A 27,289-nucleotide genomic window follows, 5' to 3' on the forward strand; every position below is an offset into this window, starting at 1 on the left:
GCCATCCCCGCCAAATTGGGGCGGGGATGGGTCTAGGTTTGGCGAGAATGGGGATTAAAATTGTACCCACAATGGGTGGTGGAGCAGGTGTGCGTGGATTTTATGTTATACTCGCCCAATCCCTGCCCGCCCCGCCCCACCCCACCCCAGCCCCGCATATATATTATTAAAATTCTATTTATATACATATATTACTAAAGCATTTGAAGACACTTTTGAAATGTAATAAAACATTTGCCTTTATTAATGTATTTTAACTTTTCTTTTACTATATTATATTGTGATTTTGTGAAGTAGACAACTATAATGGACTTATGGCAGATTTTTTGGTGGATTTTTTGTGGGGATGAAGTGGGTATGACGCGGGTGCGGGGGTGGGTCTAGAATTTCCCCCGCAATGGGTGGTGGGGCGGGAATGGGGATGGAATCTTCCCCCGCAATGGGTGGTGGGGCGGGGATGGAAATGAGAATTTAATGTGGGTGCGGGTGTGGGAGTACCAGCCTCCGCACCCGCCCCGCCCAATTGCCATCCCTAATCCACGTATAACCAATTTAATCTAAAATAGTTCTAGATATGTTTGGATAAATAATTTAGAACTAAAAATTTCCAATCAAAACTAGATCAACAACCTTCTTTTATTCGGTTCAAATAGGACTAATATAAACTTATAATCGCTATTTGTCTGCTCAAGTATATATAAAACCAATATTTTTTTTTTTTTTTGCAAAAGCTACATCTAAACTAAAACTGATTAAGGACAAGAACGATAAACGTTAACCAACTCAGGAGCTTTGTGAATTTATTGGCGAAGGAACCTTGCATATAATACAAGAAGATAAGAGGCTAAGTTGAGGAGGTGTGAGCAGTCCATCAAAGAGAAATATTGGCAAGTCCTTTGAATTGGAGGAGGTGAATGATAATAGTAGAGTCAGTGAGAAGCTAAACTAACTGAAACCCTTGGTAGATGGCCCAATGAAGGCAATAAAGAGAAGCCATTCAGCTTGAAGAGCATTCTAATCAATAATTTTGATGCTGAATATTTTGATCAACAAAACCATGTATTATATATGTTTCTTCCTCTTGATAGAATCTGTAACCTTCATTAGTAGATTCTTTTTCTGTGATTTCCCTAATCAATCTAGAGCTTACCAAGGAACCATGCAAAGCACTAAATACTAAATAGGGGGGCGCCAAATAGATCAGCTACACTATGAAATATGAGTGCATAAGAATCTTGTGCTCCACCTGTAATCGGATTAGACTATTTTTTTTACTAAGTAAAGAAAAACTAGGTCAAAAGGAACCCCTATCGCAGGATCCAATCTAAAATGTCCTTCGGGCTAACAAAAAAAAATCGATATCATAGGGAGGACAATATACAAGGGCAACAATATCATAACTATGTTCAAATTTTCAAACAATACAAACAAAGCATGCATGCACTATATATATTGCGTTGAACTTTTAGTGCATTACAGAGTCCATGAGTGAAGACTCCACAATCTTACTTGAGCAAAGGGTCTCAAAAACATGAGTAAAGTGAACAATCATTTAGGGCCCTCAAATTTAAGAGCCCCACCTATATATTTTATTTCTACGAGTTTATTATTAGATGGAAAAAAGTTTGTACATTTAATTTGTTATTTCGAAATTTTCCTCCTATTTTATGTACTTTAATTTTCATACACCATAGTTTATTTCAGTTTTATATTTGTTATATCTTTATTATTTTGTAATATCTAAGGTGTCTCGTTCCGGAAAAAGAAAATTACATTGAAGCACATTTAAGAAAGTTCATAATTTTTTCAACTACTTTTAATAAAAAAAATAAACTTAATTATTATAAAAAAATGAAATTGTAGATCCTTTTTATATGTCCTCATAGGGGCCTTATTTAATGTCTCACACAAGATCCCAAAATTGTCCCAGACGGCTATGAGCTCGACCCATGTTCCCGACCCACCATAACATAAGAGAATCGACGTAGAAAATATCATCTTCGAAGTCACTGTTTTCCAACTACCAAGCATGTAGTTAACAAATTAGGAAACAAAAGTGAAAAGAAAATTTAACAAAATAACAACGTTAAATATCTTGGAGGATACCATTTCTTTTCGATAAGTACCTTCTCAGAAGCTAGAAAATGGAGTTTTGATTTTAATAAGTTTATATAGTTATATATGAATATTTGGGCAACTAATTAGGTACTATACATTGTTATTTGAATAAAGCGTGAGATTTAAAATTACGTAAAGCAATTTGTAGCCCAAAGTACTCTGGCAACGAAATTGTTGTTGCCCAAGATAGCATTCTGGTAAGGATATAACACACAATAGGCGACGACAAATAGTGACTGTTGCACAAAGTTCCATGATATGGGCAACAAAAGTTAAGTTGTCGTTGCCAAAACTGTGTCAAGTTTAGGCAACGATACAAAATATCGTAGCACAAAATAGCATTATGAGCAATGAAAGCATTTCGACGCCCAAACTACAGTTTGTTGCAACGAACATGATATTCGACGCCTAAAATGGAAAGGCGTCGAGCCTTATACGACGAAATTGGCGTGCAAAAATCTCGTTGCCCAAACCTTTGTGCAACGAAATTGTCGAATTGTGCGACGAATATTTTTGTTGCCCAAAACCTATTTACTTGTAGTGCTCCTTAAGTCTTAATACCTAGCTTAAAGACTTTTTAGATATTCCTATTAAGTTAATATTCATATTCCATGTCTTACTTTTCCATTTATGTACATCCTTATATTTGTTTTAAGCATTTTCTCATCTCCATATCTCAACTCCTATAAGAGAGTTACTTTAATAACACATATTTGGGGATTAATGGTTTCACAATCCTAAATTCAATTATTTAACTTTATGCATTTATTATCCTTAATGAATTTCATTAATTCTTAACATAACACTATTTAGGTAAGGCTATTTCATTGTGGCATCGTTGTGACCTGTGGACGGAAGCTGTCTCGACGACTGCTTAAATTGTCAACCGTTCTCCACACTCTTCTATTGACTTCAAAATTCCAGAGGACGTATGGTCAGGTACAACTGTTGATTATTATCAATAATGGGAAATTAGCTCCCAGAGGTGTGAAATGCATTTTCATTGGTTATTCATATGAATCTAAAGGTTATAGATTGTGGTGTCTTGAGTCTAAGAAAGTTATCCTTAGTCGAGACGTTGCTTTCAATGAAAATGCTATGTTAAAATCCCCTGGATCGGAGTCCTCTATTTCTTCTAACAAAGGTGACCAAGATGGTGAAGGTGGAGTTGTAAACAAGTAGCTAGTCTCCTATGGTTGATGTTGGCTCTTCTTCAGGATCACAATCCATTAATGAAGCATGTGATGATGATCATGTTCCAGTCACCACTAATACTAGCCAGCCACAACAACGAGATTATAATCTCGCAAGAGATCGTCCGAGAAGGCAACAAAAGAGATCCACGAGATATCCAGAAGACTAATACGTGGTTGCCTGTGCTCTTACAGTAGGTGAAAAAAGTCCAGTTGGGGTCCAGCCATCTACTTATTCTGAAGCCATATCGGATCCAAATTCATCTAATTGGCTCGTGGCTACGAATGAGGAGATTGAAAGTCTCCACAAGAATGGCACTTGGGATGTGGTAGAGCTACCTAAAGGCCGAAGGGCGCTTACATGTAGATGATTTACAAGCAAAAGGCAGGAATTCCCGAAGTCGAACCTGCAAGATGGAAACGCATGCCTTGTTGTTAAAGGTTGCAATCAAAGAGAAGGTATTGACTTTAATGAAATTTTCTCTCCTGTTGTACGTCATACCTCTATTAGAGTCCTTCTTGCATTGCATTAGTTGCTATGTTTGACATGGAGTTAGAGCAACTCGATGTCAAAACTGCTTTATTTTCTCTCCTGTTGTACGTCATACATCTATTAGGGTCTTTCTTGCATTAGTTGCTATGTTTGACATGGAGTTAGAGCAACTCGATGTCAAAACTGCTTTCTTCACGGAGATCTTAAAGAAGATATATACATGAAGCAACTTGAGGGATTTGTTGTTCCTGGAAAGGAAAACCTTGTATGTCGCTTGAAGAAATCCTTATATGGCCTCAAACAAGCTCCTAGACAGTGCTACAAGAAATTTCACTCTTTCATGATTGGACATGGCTACACATGCATTCAATATGATCACTGTGTTCATTTCCAGCAGTTTGATGGAGTATATGTCTATTTGTTGTTGTACACGGATGACATGCTGATAGCATCTTGTGATAAGTCTCTAATCAACAACTTGAAGTCTCAACTAAGTAAGGAGTTCGAGATGAAGGATCTTGACGCAGCAAAGAAAATTCTTGGCATGGAGATACATCGAGATCGACAAGCCGAGAAATTATACTTATCACAGAAGAATTATATCAAGAAAATACTTGATAAATTCGGCATGAATAACTATAAGTCTGTCTCTACTCCTCTTGCTGCTCATTTTAAATTATCATCTACTTCTTGTCCAAAATCAGAGGAAGAAAAATTTAAAAATGTCTAGCATTCCATGTGCTAGTGCAGTTAGTCTCATGTATGCCATGGTCTGCACTAGACCTGATCTTGTATATGTCGTTTAACATGGTGAGCCGGTATATGCACAACCCCGAAAAAGAGCATTGGAAAGCCGTTAAATGGATATTCCGTTACCTAAAAGGTACCGTAGATTTGGGGTTGGTCTTTGATAGGACCCTAACATCTTCAAGTGTTGTTGTTAGGTTCGTTGACTCTGATTATGGTGGTGATCTTGACCGTGGAAGGTCACTTTCAAGTTATATCGTCACTCTAGGTTCTGGTGCAATAAGTTGGAAGGCTTCTTCGCAGTCTAAGATTGCTCTCTCTACAACAGAATCAGAATATATTGCAGCTACTTAAGGTATAAAGGAGATCACATGGCTGAGAGGCCTTGTTATAGATCTTGGAGTTTCACAAGGTGTTACCACAGTGTTCTCCGATAGCCAAAGGGCTATCTTTTTCACCAAGAATGATGCATATCACTCCAAGACTAAACACATTTCAGTCAAATACCACTATGTCAGAGATACAATTGCTGAAGGTGATATTATTGTCAAAAAAGTTGACACTTTAGATAATACGGTAGATATGCTTACAAAGTCACTTCCTACCACTAAGTTCGATCATTCTTAGACTCAGTGGGCATTCATGCTTCCTAGACTCGTTGGGGCTCAGACGATGAGTAACCTACAAAATTTGTTCCAAGGTGGAGATTGTTGATTTGGGTGGCCCAAATCTCATTTAAAGCCTAAAAGCTAAATTACTTCTCTGTTACTTGCCGCCTAATATGATGCAAGATGATCATGAAAGATTCTTAATTGTTCTAGATATGATGATTAGCTAAGAAAGCCTCTAAATATTAGTACTCTTATGTTCACAAAATTATGGAGAATTACCTAGATATTTCTTTTCGGGGTGTAAGCACCGACTTACTCACCTATAAATATGGTGGTGCAGTACCTTTGGGAATTAACCCAAAATCATCAACCAAAGTCCAAAAATTACATAAAAGCCATCCACAAAGCCATCCAAATTCTCATATACACACAATATCCTACTCCACTATTCACTCTAATTTTCGCCTTTGTGAGTTTGCAATTAACAATTGTGAGAGATGTAATTTTATCTTTACCCTATTAATTTGGAGTACTTGTACTCTCGTAATTTTATAAAATAGATTTTGGTGCTCGTCGTCCGTGGGTTTTTTTACCTCATTTTAGAGGGTTTTTCCCACGTTAACTTTTGTGTGTCCCTTATTGCTTTTTTTACATTATCTTTCTTATTAATTTCTCGATCTTATTACGTTTCCGCTACGTTCTTATACCTAACACTCCTATTTGACATAATTAATGTTCCTTGTCTCTTTTCACCTTCTCAATTTTCTAGTATATATTGAGGATGATTATTTGGTAACTAATTAGAATATGATTTATCATGATTGATATCTAGCGATTTAGTGTGATACTTATATATCTAATTGTAAATTATTTGAACCATCATGTTTCTCATAGTCATAGTTAGTATAAACATATACAAACCTTCCTTACCTTGTTGAAATATATAGTTTAGTAGGATAAGACAATAAATCTTTCTAGCATACACTTTAACGGCCCGTTTGGTAGTCGTTAATAAATTGCGGTAATAGGAATGAATTTTAAGTGTAATTTTATTAGGGAAGCACCCTTAAAATCTCCATGGGGAGGCATTTTTTCTCTATGGACAAGCAATCTCACCCCTAAACTTGTATTTTTGTCTCCAAGGGGAAGCAATTTTCATTACCACTCATTACCACCTACAATGTATGTGGTATTGGATGGGAATGAAAATTCAAGAAGGAAAGTGGACACTTTAGGATAAAGTAGCATTACCATGGGAATGGACAATGATATTTTTTACAAATTTACATACAAATTCATTCCCATTACCACCATTTATGACCAACTATCAAACGGGTCGTAATAGTCTAGCTAGAAGTACAAGAATATAGAAGAGTCATGGAATTGAGACTGAGCAAGACATGTGATATCTCACTTGATTTAACCTACTTCCTCCGTTTTTTTTAGAGGTTACACTTTTGAAAATTGTGGTTCCCTAGGCAAAAATTGAAGAAGGGATTAGCAGAGAATTAACATGGGGTTTAAGGGAAGGGAGGAGAGAGAAAAGAGGACCCCAACTTGAGTTCCCCACCACCACCCCAGCAGCCCAGAGAACTCCCACCACCACCCCACCACCCACCTGAAATTCGAACCACCCACCCAGCCACCCAAAACCCCACCCCACCCCACCCACCCGAAAACCCCACCCCACCTGCCGAAATCCCCACTCACCCACCCGAAAACCCCACCCAGCCACCAAAAAGCCCACCCCACCCACCGAAATCCCCACCCACCCACCCGAAAACCCCACCCAGCCACCGAAAAGCCCACCCCACCCGCCGAAATCCCTACCCACCCACCCGAAAACTCCACCCCATCGCCGAAATCCCCACCCACTCGAAAACCCCAACCATGCGCCGAAAACCCACCCCAGACTCGGAAACCACACCTCTACCACCGCAAAATTCCAAGCCATCCTCGAAAACCCCACCTCTACCGCCGAAAATGGAGGCCGTGGTTTTGCGCGAAGCAAATTGCGTGGTTTTCGGTAGGTGGGGGTGGTGGGGAAGGTTTTCGTGGGTGGGGGTCTTGTTTTCGGGTGGGTGGGGTGGGGTTTTGGGTGGCTGGATGGGATTTTCGGGTGGGTGGATAGCGATTTCGGGTGGGTGGTGGGGTGGTGGTGGGAATTCGTCGGGATTATGTGGTGGTGGGTAAGGAGGCTGCGAGATGGGGGAAGGGATGGGGCAGCTGAGGTGGTGTGGGAGGGGTGGTGGAAGAGAAGGGAGGAGGTTTAATTAATTTAGATTAGTATATAATAAGGTTAAATTAAGTTAGTTCAATTTTGATTAATCCTTATAAGTAAGGGTAAGTGAGTAATTTTATAGGATAAAACTTTCCAATTTAGGAAATAAAAAAAGTGTAACATCTATTTAGAAACATGCAATTTAAGAAAAGTGTAATATTTAAAAAAACGGAGGAAGTATTTAACTTTATTAGTCCTTGATTTTTTTTTATTATATTGATAAGGAGAAAAAGTATTAGAGACCCTTCGCTCAAGGTATTAGTCCTTGACTTATTGTGAGTGATATGAAGGTATTACCGAGTCTTAGTAGCTAGTTTTCTGTGTCTTTTATTTTGTTGGTCTTAACTCTTAAATCTTTGTTTTCTCTATATTACTGCCTCAAAAATAATTAATAATCAATGTGATTTTCGGACCCCAACTAACTCACAATTAATGGCAATTTCACAAAGCACTAGCTAAAATGATACCGATTGGAGGGAGTAGAACTCACTATAACTTACTTGATTAGTCATGAAGTGAACTTCGGCAATTGGTCGATACAATAGTTAACCGATCAGAATGACTTATCTTAACTTAATTAATTGCTCAAATTAATCTACCACAACTTATTAGCATCGAACATAAGTTACATGCATGAGAACTTATTATTGTTTGGCAAGATAATGAAGTGAAAATAAGATGAGAAGAATATAGAACTTAGTTTCTGAATAGTATGATAGAATATCCTAATCAATTCTATGATAGTATAATAATACTAACCTGTTCAAAATTGATTGTGCTAAAACTGCGTGAATGAAATCATTGAACATTCAAATAACAGAAAGTTTAATTTGCGCAATGAAATCATTGAAGTTTAATAAATCACTACTTCATTAAGGTCAAACAAATTATATCACCGAAACAAAAATTAACCAAAAACATACATCTACTGTGTAATACTATACTAATCTTTAATTAAAAAAAAAGAACTTACACTATTATTATTCAAGAACTAGCAATTGCAAAATAAAAATAAAAACAAGATCATCATCTATCTAAACTGTAGTAGAGATTCCAGGGAGAATATTCTTCTTAATCAACCACCTTGCCATGAGTTGATATGCATGTTGAGTCATATGAACTCCATCCCAACTCACACTCTTATCCGGATTTTCACAAACTGGAACTCCTTTATATCCACACATACTTGTCATGTTAAAGTTATATTCATTATTACCAATTCCACAACATGCCTTTTGCACTTCACTCTTGTTGAACCCAAGTGAAGCTGCATTTGTAAGGAGTCCCCTCAATGCATTGTAATAATCAGCATAAACAATCGCGACGTTCGGGTACTGTATTTGAAGCTCCTTAATAGCTCGTTCCAAGTGATTGTTTTGAAACATGGCGAATTCATTCAAATCTTTAAGACAATGAAGCTCATCATACATCTTGGTGTCGTTGGATTCGAAGGCACTTAGATAAATAGGCAAACAACCAATTGGGAAGTTACCAGGGATAACAAATTTAGTAGCACCTAAACTGATTAATTCTTTCACAGTGGTTGTTATAGCTTGAATGACTTCATCTACCATTTGTTGTACGTCTTGTAATGACTTTTGTTGGAAGAAGGCATAGTTGAAGTCGTTACCTCCTGTTTCGATGATGAAAAGGGCGTTCGCGAGTTTGTGTTGGTACTCAAAAGGATGTGAACAAATTGAATGAAGGAAAGACCTAAACCAGCTGAGTTGAACAGATAATGAACTGTTTGTGACAGGAGATAATATGTTTTTAGCAGCTAATGTTGAAGTTGTCAGAGCGGTTGATCCAGCTACAGCAAAGTTAACCCCATGATTAAAGTTGCCTCCTTCATTAAGATATGCGTCTAGGAGTGGCAAATTGAAGTTTTCAGCTGCATCAAATGAAAAAAAAAAAGATGTTAGCTAGTCTATTTGGATATATAATCAACAAGATTTCAAATCACACAGTTAACCATACTAAATACTTATACTACTACTACCAGATATATTTACATGGATAGGAATCCAATAGAAGAAACTCACAAGATGATATTCTGACATTTATTTTTAGCTAACAAGAAATATTTTGTGCAAACGTGCAAATTGCAATGTGTTGGAAGTTTGGAAGGATTACATTATACACTATATGCAAGATTGATAGTAGTCTTCGATTATTGATGTTAAACCTATAAAATTAAAATACATATATTCGTAGGTGATCACATACCAATATAATCAATCATAAGAAGACCGTTGGAGCAACGACCGGTTGGTTTATGGAAGTAAGTTTCTCCATAAGGAAGTCTCGCAAAAGCTGTATGAGAGCCTACTGGATTCTCACGTATCAAATTTCCGGTATCAGAAATCGAGTCCCCGAATTGATAGATTGCTTCAACGACAGTGGGAGTTTGCAGAGGAATTGCATTAAGACAACGAGGAATTGAAGAATATAGAGCAAGGATAACAAAGACAACGAATACTTTCATGCTAGCCATTTTCTTTAACAATAAACTCACGAACTCTTTTGTGATCGATAGCGTATGACTAAATTTATGGTACTAGAGTTGGGAGGGGGAGGTTGTATTTATAGTTTTTGAGGGTAGAGAAATCAAAATCCTAGTCTAACTCGATGAAAGGCCTTGTTGGTCTGGTTTAATTGCCTTAATCCGAGCTCTCCTAGGAAATTACTTAAGATACCGATTTGGTTTAAGTTTTACTTGACTTGCAATGCAAGAATTCGAAAAATATAGCGATATTTAGGTATGTTAGGATTCTATATCTCTATTATATAAGCCAAGGGAGGAGGTGTGGTGTCCTCTTTTGAAGTAACTAAAATACCCTTAATGATAATTAATGGAATGAAAAAAATTACAAAAGCAAATCATTTAAAAATTCTCATTCCAACTTGCTATTTAAAACAAGTTTAAAATGGTATATGCATCAAATACTTCAATCAAAAATTAAATGGACAAAATATTTATACCTTATAAAAAAAGATGGCATACCTAACGTGCACATGAAAAGTCTGAACATTCACTACCTTTGATACTCTTTACTTTAGTAAAACCAACTCATTATTTTTGTTCTTTCTGTTCAATATTAATGTTAACAAAAAATTAATGTTAACAATCATTCACAACCTTTTTATTTTTTTACATTAGCGAATTAATATATCTAAATTCATCTAACTGTTGAATTTTTCACATTTAAGTTTAATCATAAATAAAGTACGAATGGAGTATCTAATAGAATAGCAAATTTTGAAATTAACGCACGCATCGCGTGCATATGAAGGCTAGTAGGAATGTATTGTAACAACCTATTTGGTTAATGTACTTTATATTAAATTATACAATTAGGAAAGCTGAAGGGTTACTATAGACTATAGTTGCAATATGCTATAAAAAATTGACCAGATCAACGCTTATTAATTAAACACAGTGATTGATAACCGTATTCTCTATGAAAAAGTTTTTTTTCAAATTTTAAAAAAAATTACCGTTAAGAAGCTATACGAATGTAATAAAAAGGAATTGACCAGGTCCAAGGAGCACATCTATACAAATATATTAAAAGGCGTGCGAAAACAAGTACATATACTAAAGTTTTAACCACTAGCCTAAGTTGTATTTAGTGTTATTATCATAAAGTATTTTATTAATAAATGAAATTTTTTCTTACCCGGAGCCCGGGCCCAATAACTAGTTCATCATACAAAACTAAGCTTGTTTTTGTGAACATTCGCTCATTTGTAGATCTCCTTTTTGTGTATAGTATTTTACTTATTTAATTTGTAAGATTTCAAATGAGCAATGAGCAATGAGCAAAAAGATAGTCTTGGACTCACGGTACACAACACTAGAATGTATGCTAAATAGCGTATCCTATAATGACAGGCATATCGTACTAGATTATTTCGTGAGAAATTTCTTTAAAAAATCTATTACCTGGTTTGGAATATGCATATATATATATATGACTTTAGCATATTATCTTTAAGATTTTCTTAGATGTCTACAACATAAATATAAAATTCTCAAAAAAAAAAAAAAAAAGTAACTAAGACATGGGATTAAATTGGTTCTCCAAAGAGGAAATAGGAAACATTTGAAATGCTAATAGAAAATTTGAGGATGATTATTAGGAAAAAGATTTGCTAAGCAAATTGAAACCTGCACACTCTCATATGCTTCTAATGATTGGAGTAATTAACCAAACACTTTTTCACAAAGGTTGGAGTTCGATCCAATTACAAAAATGGGCTGTTATTGCATATCTTTGTATTACAGTAAGCCCAGTACACATCTCTTCCACTTTTGGTGGAACTTTTTAGATTTTGTTCTGAGAGGAACTTTTTAGATTGATGATGAATTACTTTGCAAGTAATGTTTAATCTATTGGAATAAGAAAATATTTTATGTGAGGCCTTCTTAAGGTAACTTAAAAATAATATTCCCTTCCTTTCTTTGTAACTGATACCATCACTATACTTCATAAATAAATATCTCAATATATGTCGTATTTGAAAATTAATGGATAACTGATAACGGATATATTAACTATTTGTACAAAGTTATATGATAAGCAGTTAATAGTACTAGTTGCAATTGCTACTCAATTGTATAAAATGATTAATAAGAACATGTACATAATATATCATGTTACTTTTTATTATTTATAAATGTAACTTTCAAGAATTTTAGAACATATATGTAATTTAACCACTTATCTCAAACTAGAGGTGATCATGGGTCGGGTTTGGCCAAAAAAAATGGTCCGCTTCAGGACAAAGCCTTGGGCCGAGTCAGGCCGAGCCTCAAGCCGAAATTTTGGCGCCAAAACCCACTAAATCGCGCCGTGCCATGCAGACTTTTCAGGCCATTTGCGGGTAGTGCCAAAAATTAGCCTAATTTTTCGTATTTAAGTCATCCGTCGCCCTGTTTTTTGCCCAAAAATTCGAGAACTGTGGGTTGAAAATTCGTGTCGAAAACCCACCCATTTTTCGGGCGGGGAGGCCCACGGGCCGGCCCATGTTAATCACCTCTATATCAAACCTGTAATATTAAAAAGTTGTTTCCCTCAACTTTTTGAAAGCGCTTTTTGGGCTTAGTCAAATATATCAAACCTCTCTTTACCAAACATTTATATTAAAAAATTGACTAGTCAAATCCTCTAATATAACTTCAAAACTCTAATATTCTCCAAAACCTCACATTACTAAACAGAGCTATAATCACTTTTTTTTTACTAGATTGTGGTTCTTATATTTTTCTTACATTCAGGCTTCAGTCCATTTACTTGAGGGTCTAATTATTTTTTTTGAAGAAAAGGAACGGATCAACCTAATTTAAGCAGCTACAAGTTCATGAGATTTCGGATCCTCATTGTTCCAAGCATATCATGTACCTAATTGTTCCTTTTTTTTTATAATAAATTTGGTTTGGAGAAATGTACCTAATTGTTCCTTGTCCTCGGTACTTAATAAGGATGACAGCTCATCGAATTTAGATCGGATTATGTATAATCCGACTCGGATATATATCCGACTCCGACTCTTAGTTAAAGCAACAAACGACAAATAACATCCCAATAATTAAAATAGGGAAGATAAATGACATATTTGTCTTAAAAACAGTTATAAATATGCAGTCAAATATGGATTTAGTAAATTTCTGATAGTACTAAATTATATACATAAAGCCTCAATTTTAAAATCACGTATTGCATACGATCATGTGTACTTGCTATATAGTCATAGATGTTAAATGTACGAATACGACAGAAACTTTGAGAATTATATTAAACTTAATTCGTATTGAGGAGGCTCAATTGACAACCCTCAATTAAGCACTATCTTGAGAGTAAATTAGTGCTCATCCTAAAATAAATATAACACGTCAATTATAAAACCACACATGCACATATACAATCTATGACTGTTGCTTTAACTAAGAGTCGGAATTTTCCGTCCGGTCCCGGTCCAAAAAAAAAGGCATATTCTGATCCACCAGTCCAGCCGGTTCCGATTCCCCTATGTACGACTACGGCTGAAACTTTGAGAATTATTAAAACTTGATTCATATTGAGGAGGCTCAATTGGCAATAGCCTCAATTGAGCACTACCTTGAGAGATTACTCCCCTAATTGTTGTATATATTTCCTTGTTTTATAATAAAAGTAAGTTGTGCATATTTCCTTGTTTTAATAACAGGTAAAAGACTATTGCATAAAACCTCACCTAATAGATTTTTTTTTTATTAGGAAAGATAATTGGTTCGAACATCAACTCCTACTAGGCTACTAGCCTGTAGGGCACAGCAGCTCAAAGCTGGGTACACGGCTAAACAACCCAGAATTAAACGTCCAATATATTGTTGGGATGATGAGTCGAACCCTGGGCCCTCAAGTTCGGGATCGTACTCCATTGAGCTACCACCTCTCCCTCAACCTCACCTAATAGATGAATCTATTAAAAATTATTAAAGTAAACATAATACGAAGGTTATGTTCAATTCACCTTATTTTTATTTATTTCAAATCATATCAGATAAGTTCAAATCAGATTTGATAAGTTCAAATCAGATCTGATAAGCTCAAATCATACTTATTTTAAAAACTTATTATTATGATGATTATTATGATGATTATTATGATTATTAGTATTACTAATGCTATTATTGTTATTAGTATTGTTATTGTAATTATTATTGTTGTTATTGTTATTATTATCATTATTATTATTTCTATTATTATATAGTACTTTATACAATTACTATTAATATTATTATACACTAGTACATTTGTTCAAAAGGATTAACGTTATTGTCGTTGTTGTACTTATTAATTATTAATATTGGTAATTAGTATTAATGTGTTGCTATTATTATGACTGTCATTGATACCACTATTCGAAACTATTTGTGTTCAATAAGAAAAATGTTCTTTTGGCATTTATACGTGTTCTTTTCTCAACTTCTATTTATCGCGCAACAATTACTTAAAATCGCCACCAAACAATTGAAATTACATTTATAACATTTCTTTCCTCTTCCTTCAACCACCACCATCCACCTCCTGCCACCACCACTCCCATTGCCACAACCACCCACCACCAACACAAACACCAAAAATTACGAATTTCTCAAAATTATCTCTACACCATTCCATCCATGTTGAACATCATCACACTGTCTACACACCCCCCAAGCAAACCCATCTCACGAACAAAATTTACAATGCCAAATTTCTGTCTTCTCCCCCAACAAACTCATCTCAAATTGCACAACCATCAAATTGAGAAAGTGTAAATTTGTAGATCTGTTTGATGATGTTCAATTATGATGGAGTAGAAGAGAGAGAATCAAGAGGAAGGAGATGAAACATACCAAAAAACCACCTCTCGATTTTTTTTATTAAGGGTACATGGGTGATGATCTGAGCCTTTTTCTCACCTCATGCCAGTCATTCTCTCTCTCACACCACCGTCGCCAATCATGGCCAAATCTCTCGAAGCTCACATCTTTCGAACACCATGGCCAACCTTTCGAACACCATGGCTATAAATCTCGATTTTTTTTTTGGATTTTCGGGCCTGGACGTTCGGGTCATGAGGCAAACGTCCAGGCGATACGTTCCCTCCCGAAATCCAAAAAAAATCAATTTTGTTGGTAGGTGGGTGGTGATGGAGGTGGCGGGTGGTAGGAGGACGTAGGTGATGGCGGGTGGTGGGAGGTGGTGGTGGGGGTGGGTGGTGAAAAAAGGAGAAGGGTAAAACAGTCCAATAAAATAGTATCGGGGCGATTTTAAGTAATTTCAAGGCGATGTTTAACAATCCTCGTTCTTTTATTTTTGATGTTGTACATGTAATGAACATGACAATAATATATTATGTTTATTTTTTTAACAATCTTAACAGACTAATACAAAGTATATGTTACTAGTTTATATAAAACATAACTAGCATGGATAACCTAATGGTGTTGACATCACGTTAAAAAAATTTCCTATAAGTGATTCAAACTTATCTTTAAAACCAAAGTTTATAAAGAACATGACAATGATATAAAAAGAATAATTAACAATTTTGTTTAAGATCATATGATTATATATATATATTGGTTTATTTAAAAAAGAACAATTTTTTGACATAACAAAGAACAATGTGGTTTTTAAATAGATTTTGTATTTCTTTCAATATATGTTCTTCTTTTTATTATTGTTATATGTTCTTTTCATTACTACCTAAATTCTTATTATACACGGACCTTAGACATGAATAATATGTTCTCTTTATCATGAACAATATTTTTTTTACCTAAAATATGTGTTCTTTTTATTTTTTTAATTGTACGTTCATATACTAATGTATTCTTTTTCAAAAAAAAAAACACTAATAATATTTATTATTATTATTGTTATTATTATTATTATTTATATTAAAAATTGTACATAGTAATAAAAAGATAGTAATAGTAATAGTAATAGTAATACTAGTAATGAAATACAAAGTAATAATAATATTAGTAATAATATGTTTTATGAAAGATAAGTCAAATCAGACTAGACTACATTAAATAAATAAATAAAAAAGTTCAAATCAGATCAGTTTAGATCAATAAAGATAAGGTGAACTAAACATAGCCAAAATCATAGATTCAAAAATAACATTACATCACGCCAAAAAAATAAAATACATAGGTGTCCACCATGGATGCCCCACCACCGGCGGAGGCGTCCTTGGGTGAGGCGCCTGCCAAGGACACCTCCGCTGGTGGTGGGGCGTCCATGGTGGACGCCTCTCCAAATTTTTTTTTAAAAAAAGGCGCTCACTATGTACGCCCCACCACTGGTGAAGGCGCCCACCATGGACGCCCTGAAGGATTTATGTCCTCGACTTAAATGCAATTACTAATATATAATGGATCGTATTATAGAGATAATAAAGTTCGTTATATTGGGTCGTTTATACGTCTTGCTAGAGAAAGCTATAGAACTTCGGATTAGTAAATAAATAAACCCGAAGCCCAATGTAACGGATCCTACAAGGTCACACATTAAACTTGGATCAACAAAAGAAACCTAGAGCCCAACAGGGCCCTAGGGTGGCCGGCCAAGAGAGGGGAAAAGGAGAGAAGTCTGACCTAAATATATCTATATATATGGGGTTAGGCAGAAAAGAAAATCATCAGTTGTCTCTTATTATTTTCTCTCTCCTATTCTCTCTCTTCCAAAGTCACGTGATACTCCATAAACAAAGAAGTTTTCTTCCTTTCCAACTAGCATTGGTGGAGTGTTGATCTGGGTTGGTGGACTAAGTAAAGGAATCACATCTGAGATTCTCAATCCTGGTTATTTAAGCTTTGTGGAAATCACGCTACAAAGGTTATTTCTAAACTTGTATGTGATCCTTAATTGTATATGCATGTGATCCTGATTTAAGTGCTTATGAATTTGATTCATGAAATTCCGCTTTATAGTACTTATAGATTCCTACAGTGGTATCAGTTTTAGCCTCTTGCATACAGATTTTTGGTCATAAAGTTTAGTTTATGTATGATTAATTTTAATTTGATTAAGGGGAGGAATTAAATTATGGATTGAATAACTAATTGAAATTGATTAAAAAGAGTTTTAATAACTTGCTTTCTCAATCTATATTAGCCGAAAATTCACCCTAACAACCCTATATACAAAATTTTAAAATCTGATTTTAAATACCTAAATTTCGAAAAATAAATTCATGTCATTAATCTAATTTTCATGTTTAAAATCGTTTATGTATGAAAATAAATTCATATAAAAGGTGTTTGTATGAATTAGTGACTAATTATATGAATAATCTGAAAATTAATTAAAATAGAGATTTTAAATTTAATTTTTTGTATTAAGTATAAAGAGTTATGTTTAATTTAATCAAGATCACCTAATTAAATTTACAAAAGGTTGTATTTTTATATCCTTCAAGAAAAGAAAAGAAAAGATTTGAAAAACAGAAAATTGAAGGAAGAAAGAACAGGAGCAGTGGCTGCTCCGGTGTCTGTGGTCTGCCGGCGAGATCTCGGGGAAGGGCGACGCGAGGCTGGCCACCAGCAGTCGCGTCGGATAGGGGTCGTGGCGGCAGCACGACGCACGTTTGACGTGCGAAGCAGTGCTGCTCGCTGCAGTTGCTGGATGCCGGCTTCTGGGTTGGTTCGCGAAAGAACGGCGAGTCGCCGGTGAGGTGGCCTGAAGGTCGCCAGTGAGGCTGCCTGAAGGTCGCCGGTAGTCGCTGGGTGTTGCGTCGTTTGGCTAATAACGTGAACTAAGTTCACCGTTCTTCAGTTTAAAAAAAAAAAAAAAAAACTTTTTTTTTGTTAAGGAAAACGTGCCTAAACATCAAGGCAGTAGCAGCATATTTTTTTTATTTTATTTTGGAAGCTTTAATTTTGAAAACAGAATTTTGAGAAAGATAAGTAATTTCAATTATGTTGATTATTGACTTGGTCATAAATTTCAATCCACAATCTGATTTTTTAATCTAATTAAAATTAATTACCCTAGTTTTAAGGGATAGAATCTTTAGGTGATTAGATATTACTTAAAATTTTATTTCTTGCTTTAATTAAGAATATTTGATATTTTAATTGATTGGCAAGTATAATATATGATATTATTATGTGGCTTTTATATTATGATATATTTGCTATGTATGACTAGTATGGCCCAAATTAAGATAGAAAATACGATCTGCGTATCGTTATGTATTCTTGTAATTTTAAATACGATCTGCGTATCGTTAAGTATTTTTGTAATTTATTTAATTTAGTTATTATTTAAATTATTTTTGATACTTATGTAATCCAAAGAAGAGCTCATCAAGAGAAGGCCCATGGAAAAGTGGATGGAGATCCATGAAGAGTCCAAGAAGGAGCCGTTGATGCTTAGTTCTTAGGATTAGGGGCCATACTAGATCATTTTATTTTCGCATTTTATTACTTTAAAATGCTTATAAGTTTATTGTATGTTGTTATTGATGCGCTAGAGTTCACTAATTCATAACAACATAATAAACTTAGACCCCATAAATATTAAAGTTTGCTTTTCCAAACATAAAGTACTTATAAACCCTTAATTAATAGTAATAGGTCATGCCTCCGCAGGGTTTATCATTAATTTTGGGATATAAGGTAAAATTGCGAATTTTACAACTTAGTTTGGTTGTCCTTAACAAAATTATCAAAAGCGTTTTGAATTTTGAAGCAAGAGATAGTTAAACATGCGATGTTTATCCATCTAAACAAGAGTTATAAAGTGTTATAATTAGTAAAAGAGTTTACTTACCTTGATAATGTAACGTTAAGATAAGGCCTCCGTCTGCTTAGTGTTACATGTTGATAGGATCTTGTAAACACTTATTCATAGGGGACTTTAATTTTGAATAGGTGGTCAACCTAGAAACCTTTTACATGTTTTAGGTTGCTTTATAAACATAAAATTGAACTTTGCCTTATTTTTCTTCTGTAGATATCATGTCTATAATAACAACAACAACTCCGGTTTCAACATTCGTCCTTTTCTGGAAAAGGACAGACTGAATGGTGAAAATTTCCTTAATTGGGAAAGGACCTTAAGACTCGTTCTGAGGTTTGAGGGTCGAGAGGACGTCTTAGATACCCCGCTTCCTGTAATAACTGATGAATCAACTGACGCTGAAAAACGTCGTGCAAAACAGGCTAGTGATAAGTCTATACCAATCACTTGTTTGATGGTAGCAGCCATGGAGCCGAACCTCCAAAAGAGGTTCGAAACCAAGGATGCCTACACGATCATGCAAGAGCTGCGGGCCATGTTTAAAACTCAGGCCCGAGTTGAGCGGTATGAGACTAATAGGGAGATTCTTGAATGTCACTTGAAGCCGGGTCAAGCTGTTGGCCCCCATGTGTTCGAAATGATGGGTCTTTTCGAAAACATGGAAAGACTTGGGTTCCCTTATAGGCTCGAGTTGGCTACTGACATTATTCTCCACTCACTGCCTGTAGTTTCAATCAGTTCAGAATGACCTACAATATGAATGAGTCTGAAAAGACTTTGCAAGAGCTGCATGGATTGTTGGTCAATGCTGAAAGGAACATCCCTAAGGTTGAACCAAAGAAAGAGGTTCTGTTGGTTCAAAAGGGAAAGGGTTTCAAAAAGAAATGGGCAGGAAAGAAGGACAAAGGCAAGCAAGTTGCCACTGTCGCTGAAAAACCTAAGCCAACCGCCAAGCCAAAGGTCGCTGCGGAAAGCAAGTGCTTCCACTGTCACAAGATTGGACACTGGAAGAGGAACTGCCCGATATACTTGGAGGAAATAAAGAAGTCTGGGGCTTCACTTCAGGTATATATGTTATAGAAATCAATTTGACTTCTACTTCTTTATGGGTATTTGATACCGGTTGTGGTTCTCACATAGTTAATGATGTGCAGGGACTAAAAAGAAGTAGGAAGTTGGCAAAAGGCGAGGTAGAGCTACGCGTTGGAAATGGAGCATGAGTTGCTGCACTTGCCATATGGAGCTATAGTCTACACTTGCCATCTGGGCTTATTTTAGAATTAAATAATTGTTATTTCGTTCCTGCAATAACTAAGAACATAATTTCGGTTTCAGTTTTGGATTCTGAAGGTTTTTGTTTGAAATAAAGAACAAATGTTGTTCCATTTCTTACAATAATATGTTCTATGCCAGAGCTAATTTGATAAATGGTTTATATGTGCTTGATAAATCATTACAGTTATAACATAGATAGCAAGAAAAGAAATCAAATGATTCTAACCTAACCTATATTTGGCATTGCCGAATGGGTCATATAAACCAAAAGCGCATTCACAAGTTACAAAAGGACGGTATAATTCCATCATTTGATTTCGAATCATTTGATGTATGTGAATCATGCTTAATGGGTAAGATGACAAAATCACCATTTACTGGAAAAGGTGAAAGGGCCAGCGATCTTTTAGGACTCATACATACAGATGTATGTGGTCCTATGAGCACAAAGGCAAGGGGAGGGTTTAATTACTTCATCACCTTCACTGATGATTTGAGTAGATATGGCTATATTTACTTGATGAAACATAAGTCGGAATCTTTTGATAGATTCAAAGAGTTCCAAAATGAAGTACAGAATCAACTTGGTAAGACAATAAAAGCACTACGATCGATCGTGGTGGTGAATATTTGAGCCAAGAGTTTGATGATCATCTAAAGGATTGTGGAATTCTTTCACAATTAACTCCACCAGGAACACCACAGTTAAATGGTGTATCTGAAAGGAGGAATCGAACATTACTAGATATGGTTCGATCTATGATGAGTCTTGCTGATCTACCGATTTCTTTTTGGGGATACGCTCTCGAAACTGCTGCACACACACTAAATAGGAGCCCGTCAAAGGCTGTAGAAAAGACTCCATATGAGTTATGGAATGGAAAACCTCCAAACTTGTCTTTTCTTAAAATCTGGGGATGCGAGGTCTATGTAAAGCGGTTACTATCAGACAAACTCGCACCCAAGTCAGATAAATGTCTCTTTGTGGGATCCAAAAGAGACAAGGGGTTATTACTTCTATAACCGTCAAGAGAACAAAGTGTTTGTTGCTCGTGATGGTGTCTTTCTTGAAAAGGAATTTGTTTCTAGAAAGACAAGTGGGAGTAAAATAACACTCGAAGAAATTCGAGATGAGCAACAACTGGACGTGGCTCACACCATGTCAGAGACGGCCCAACAAGACGAAAGTCATGTTGAGGAGATAACGATTCAACGCAGTATAACAACGCTCCGTCCAACATCTACCGTCCATTCGAAGTTGAATCAAGCGAAAATCTTCAAACTGTTAAGAGAACGTTTCTCTTGATGCTCAGACCCCGCGTAGGTCAGTAGACCAAGGATTCCAAACAAAAGGTTGGTTGATTTCCTAATGACTGAAAATTCTGAAATTATGATTTTGGAAAATTCAGAACCTACTACCTACAAACAAGCTTTGACGAGCCCAGACTCTGAGAAATGGCTTGAGGCCATGAAATCCGAGTTAGACTCCATGTCTGAGAATAAAGTTTGGACACTAGTTGACTTGCCTGTGGGTTAACCCTATTGGATGCAAGTGGGTGTTCAAATTGAAAACAGACAAAGATGGAAATGTCTATGTCTACAAAGCAAGACTGGTTGCAAAAGGATTCAGACAAGTTCATGGTATAGACTATGATGAGACCTTTTCTCCAGTAGCAATGCTTAAATCAATTCGGATACTTTTAGCGATTGCTGCATTTTCGATTACGAAATTTGGCAGATGGATGTCAAAACCGCATTCTTGAATGGGTTCTTGAATGAGGATGTGTACATGACACAACCTGAAGGTTTTGAAGATCCAGAAAATCCTAAAAGGGTTTGCAAGCTTCAGAGATCCATTTATGGATTGAAGCAGGCATCTCGGAGCTGGAATCTTCGGTTTGATGAGGCAATCAAAAAATTTGGTTTCATCAAAAGCGAAGAAGAGTCTTGTGTTTACAAGAAGTTTAGTGGAGCAGCTTAGTCTTCTTGGTTTCGTATGTAGATGACATACTAATCATGGGAAACGACATACCAATGCTTGAGTCAGTCAAGGAATGGTTAAAGAGTTGTTTCTCTATGAAGGACCTTGGAGAAGCTGAGTACATACTGGAATCAAAATCCATAGAGATAGGTCTCAAAGGATGATTGGGCTAAGTCAAAAACTTATATTGATAAGGTTCTTACAAGGTTCAACATGGAAAACTCGAAGAGAGGTTTCGTTCCCATGTCACATGGCATATCGCTTAGCAAGAGTCAGTGCCCGACTGAGCCTGATGAGTTAAAGCGAATGAGTAGCATTCCTTATGCTTCGGCTATAGGGTCTATTATGTATGCCATGATAAGTACTCGACCTGATGTTGCATATGCCTTGAGCATGTGCAGCAGGTTCAAGCAAATCCAGGAGAAGCACACTGGACTGCAGTTGAGAGCATCTTTAAGTACTTGAGGAGGACTAAAGGCATGTTCTTAGTATATGGGGACAAAGTGAGTTGGTTGTTGAAGGTTAATGATGCAAACTTCCAAATCGACAAAGATGATTACCGCTCTCAGTCAGGGTATTTCTTTCGTCTAAATGGAGTAGCAATGAGCTAGAAGAGCTCAAAGAAAAGTTCATACGGATGAGAATGTGGCTGATCCGCTAACTAAACCATTACCTCAACCCAAGCATGAGTGTCACGCTAGGGCTATAGGCTTGAAGCAAATGTTAGAGTGGCTTTAGATTGTACTAGGTTTAGAAAACTTATTACAATGTAAAGACATGGTTTTGCTATTTATATTTATAATAATAAATTTTGTCTTATTTGATTTTGGTTTGGTATTAAATAACATGTCCAAAATATATCTTGAATTCTATGGTTTTGTCAAATATGTGATTTGATGAATGAAACACCTAAGTGAACAGAATTCATAGAATATTAAAGTTCCTAATCTAAGTCATTAAACTGGACATAAATGACTTATTAAAGGATTAGCATATAAGATTGATTGATAGCGCCGTTTCATGGGCTATGGAAACATAGAGATGTTAATCAATCATATGGATATGTATAGTTGATACATAGTCGAACTTGACCTACTTAGAAGTTTTATAACTTCGAAATTATATTAGTAGATTCCTGAGACATAGAGTAGAACATTAGTTTGCCCAATGATTAGTATAGCTTTGATACTGTCGAACGTCATGCCGTAAAAGGGGACTATAAAGGCAGCATTCAGGTTGAGCTAAAAGTTGAGTGGGAGTATTGGTTACTACAAGATTGGAAAAGTTCTCCTATATGAGATAGGATAGGTGTCTTGGCCCCTCGAGGAGTGAAAAAATGAAAATGCATGGTCATGCTCAAATGGATCATTCGATGATCATTTGTTGGACAATTTAAACTCGGATTTCAAGGAATAATTTGAAAGCTAGTATGGATGATATAGAAATATGATCATACTATCAAATTAAGACATTAAGAGACTTGAGGAATAAAAACATTGCACACTCGTCTCGGACAAGTGGGAGATTGAAGGATTTATGTCCTCGACTTAAATGTAATTACTAATATATAATGGATCGTATTATAGAGATAATAAAGTTCGTTATATTGGATTGTCTATACGTCTTGCTAGAGAAAGCTATAGAACTTCTGATTAGTAAATAAATAAACCCGAAGCACAATGTAACGGATCCTACAAGGTCACACATTAAACTTGGATCAACAAAAGAAACCTAGAGCCCAACAGGGCCCTAGGGTGGCCGGCCAAGAGAGGGGAAAAGGAGAGAATTCTGACCTAAATATATCTATATATATGGGGTTAGGCAGAAAAGAAAATCATCAGTTGTCTCTTATTATTTTCTCTCTCCTATTCTCTCTCTTCCAAAGTCACGTGATACTCCGTAAACAAAGAAGTTTTCTTCCTTTCCAACTAGCATTGGTGGAGTGTTGATCTGGGTTGGTGGACTAAGTAGAGGAATCACATCTGAGATTCTCAATCCGGGTTATTCAAGCTTTGTGGAAATCACGCTACAAAGGTTATTTCTAAACTTGTATGTGATCCTTAATTGTATATGCATGTGATCCTGATTTAAGTGCTTAGGAATTTGATTCATGAAATTCCGCTTTATAGTACTTATAGATTCCTACACGCCCCACCACTAGTGGAGGCGTTCATGACAAGCGCTCCACCACAGGGTGAGGCGTCTGTCATGGAAGTTTCCACTAGTGGTGGGGCGTCCATGGTGGGCGCCTCTCTATTTAAAAAAAAAGGTTTGGATGGTGGTGGTGTGTCGGTATACTTAGAAGGGGGAGGCGAAGCATGTGGTGGTGGGCGTGATGGTGGGCGTGGTGCTGGTGGCGGTGTGGCGACAATAGTACAGGTGGTGGCGGCTGGTATACAATACAATAAATCCTGTTGTATTACTGTATTGTAAATCGATAATGCTAGAATGAAACAGAGGTGTGGCGGTGTGTATTACTCTATTTTTTGCTTGTTTCATTCTAGCATTATTGTGCTCTGTTTACACATATATTATTGTACTGAAATATTGTATTATTGTATTAGTAATACAGGTGGCGTCATTCTAGCATTATTGCATTATTGTATTAACTGTATTATTAAATAAAAAAATTAATGTATTGTATTCTAGAGAGAAAAAAAGGTACATATATAAATACAGTATATAAATACTATATTTAGGGCATTAGTAGGTAATTGTAGGGTGGTGAATAGCAAAATCCAAAAGAAATTTGGAGCTGTGATGGAGCTCAAGTGTATGTACGAATGTGCTATATAGATTTCCAACTTACGACTATATCATGTTTGTACTTGGAGCTGGGCATGGCCCGGTCAGGACTCGACCCGCGGGCTTGTGGAAACTTATATATTTTATTTCTACGTGTTTATTAGATGGAAAAAAGTTTGTACATTTAATTTGTTATTCCAAAATTTTCCCCTATTCTATGTACTTTTATTTCATATATCATAGTTTTTTTTGGTTTTATATATATTTGGTATATCTCTATTATTTTGTAATATCTAAGGTGTCTCGTTCCTGAAAATGAAAATTGTATTGAAGCATTTAAGAAAGTTAATATTTTTTTCAACTATTTTTAATAAAAAAAATAATTTAGCTATTAAAAATATGAAATTGTGGATCCTTTTTATATGTCCTCATAGGGTCCATATTAATGTCTCACACAAGATCCTGAAATTGTCCGAGACAGCTATGAGCTCGACCCATGGCCCCCACCAACCATAACATAAGAGAATCGACTTAGATAATATCATCTTCAAAGTCACTGTTTTCCAACTACCAAGCATGTATTTAACAAATTAGAAACAAAAAAGTGAAAAAGAAAATTTGACAAAATAACAACGATAAATATCTCGGGAAATGAATGAATATATGATACCATTATTTTTGATAAGTACCTTCTCAAAAGCTGGAAAATGGAGTATTAAGGGTCTGTTCTTTTCGACATAAAATAGCTGAATTGAACTGAATTGAACTGAACTGAACTGAATTGAACTGAACTGAACTGAGCTGAACTGAAGTGAACTGAACTAAATCGAATGCAATAAATATATAAATAATATTTAAACAATAATAATATGAATATTAAATAATAATTATAATGATAAGTAATAATAATGAATAATAATAATAATAGTATTTTGGAAATTTTCAAATGATAGTTATAAATACATAATATTCATAATCATAAATTAATAATAATAATAATAATTAATGGTAATAATGATAATTAATAATAATTATTTTATATTATTTTTATTAATATATTAATTGTTGATGATGATATATAATAAAAATAATATCTAAGAAGTAAATTAATATTACCATTTTATAATTAGATTTAATAATATAATAATATTTAGTAATAAAATAATGATTGGGTTGGACCGCGAAAATTACATCATAAACCGTCTTGACACGAATTGATTGGTTTATGGGCTAAAAAACGTGGGTTTATTTGTGCTTCGACCTAAACCATGTTCCTCCTAATAATAATAGTAATAATAATGAGTAAAGCTATAATAAACAAAATAATATATAGAAACAATTATAATAATAATAATACTTAATAGTAATGATATAAAAATAAATAATAATAGTAATAATAATATATATAATTAATAATATATATATAATAATATAATAATAATAATAATAATAATAAGTGTAATTAGTAAAATAAGTTATACCAACATAATAATAATATTTAACAAAATGGTTATAAAGAATGGAGCTGATTGGAGTTGAACTGAACTGAACTGATTGGAGCTGAACTGAACTAAACTGAAAATAAGTTGGGGAGAACATACCCTTAATATGATACTCACTTATCTAATTGTAAATAATTTGAACCATCAGATTTCTCATAGTCGTAGTTAGTAATTAGTATAAACATATACAAACCTTCCTTACCTTGTTCGAATATATAGTTTACTAGGATATATAAGACAATAAATCTTTCTAGCATACACTTTAATAGTCTAGCTAGAAGTACAAGAATATAGAAGAGTCATGGATCGGAATTGAGACCGAGCCTTACATAAAGACATGCTATCTCTCACTTGATTTAACCTCTTTAATTAGTTATTAGGCCCGGGCTATGCCTCCTCGGGTAAGAAAAAATTTCATTTATTAATATAATACTTTATGATACTAACATTAAATACAATTTAGTCTAGTGGTTAAAAATTTGGTATATGTATTTGAGGTCTTGGGATCAAACCCCCTATACTACGTAATTTCTAAATTTTTTAATGCACATGGATTACATGAACATACACTCTCTAGGGAGAGCGCCACGTGGCGCACTTTCTTGTTTATGCACATCTTTTAATATATTTATATAGATTTTATTTGTTTGACTTTGTTTTATATATTGATAAGGAGAAAAAGCATTAAAAGACCCTTTGCTCAAGGTATTAGTCCTTAACTTATTGTAAGTGTTCCGAAGATATTATCGAGTTTTCGTAGCTAGTTTTCTGTATCTTTGATATTGTTGGTCTTAATCATTGTTTATCTAGATTACTGCCTCATAAATAATAAATAATAGATAATTAATAATCAATGTGATTTTTAGACCCCAACTAACTCACAATTATTAATGGCAATTTCACAAAGCACTAGCTAAACCGATACCGATTGGAGGGCGTAGAACTCACTATATCGTATATAAGTTACATCAGAACTTCTTGTTTGGCAAGATAATTAAGTGAAAATAAGGTGAGAAGAATATAGAACTTAGTTTCTGAATAGTATGATAGAATAT

General features: G+C 35.1%; 1 protein-coding gene across 1 annotated transcript; it reads right to left on the reverse strand.

The window, feature by feature from the left end:
- Positions 1 to 8,310: 8,310 nt before the first annotated feature.
- LOC104888911 (acetylajmalan esterase-like) lies at positions 8,311 to 9,937 on the reverse strand. The gene is made up of 2 exons (XM_010674024.4): positions 9,670 to 9,937; positions 8,311 to 9,334 (listed from the first exon to the last, which is right to left on the reverse strand). Exons 1-2 carry the CDS (start codon positions 9,935 to 9,937, stop codon positions 8,478 to 8,480), a joined length of 1,125 nt encoding a protein of 374 aa, XP_010672326.2. The 3' UTR covers positions 8,311 to 8,477.
- Between the last annotated feature and the right edge of the window lie 17,352 nt (positions 9,938 to 27,289).

The sequence above is a fragment of the Beta vulgaris genome, chromosome 3, assembly GCF_026745355.1.
Source record: "Beta vulgaris subsp. vulgaris cultivar EL10 chromosome 3, EL10.2, whole genome shotgun sequence".
NCBI lineage: Eukaryota > Viridiplantae > Streptophyta > Magnoliopsida > Caryophyllales > Amaranthaceae > Beta > Beta vulgaris.

Bases quoted from the DNA above. Each gene is read 5' to 3' on its own strand.
- LOC104888911 (XM_010674024.4), bottom strand. From the start codon at position 9,937: ATGGCTAGCATGAAAGTATTCGTTGTCTTTGTTATCCTTGCTCTATAT. The intron at 9,335-9,669 runs GTATGTGATCAC...CATTTGATGCAG, and splicing joins TCTTATGATTGATTATATTG to CTGAAAACTTCAATTTGCCA.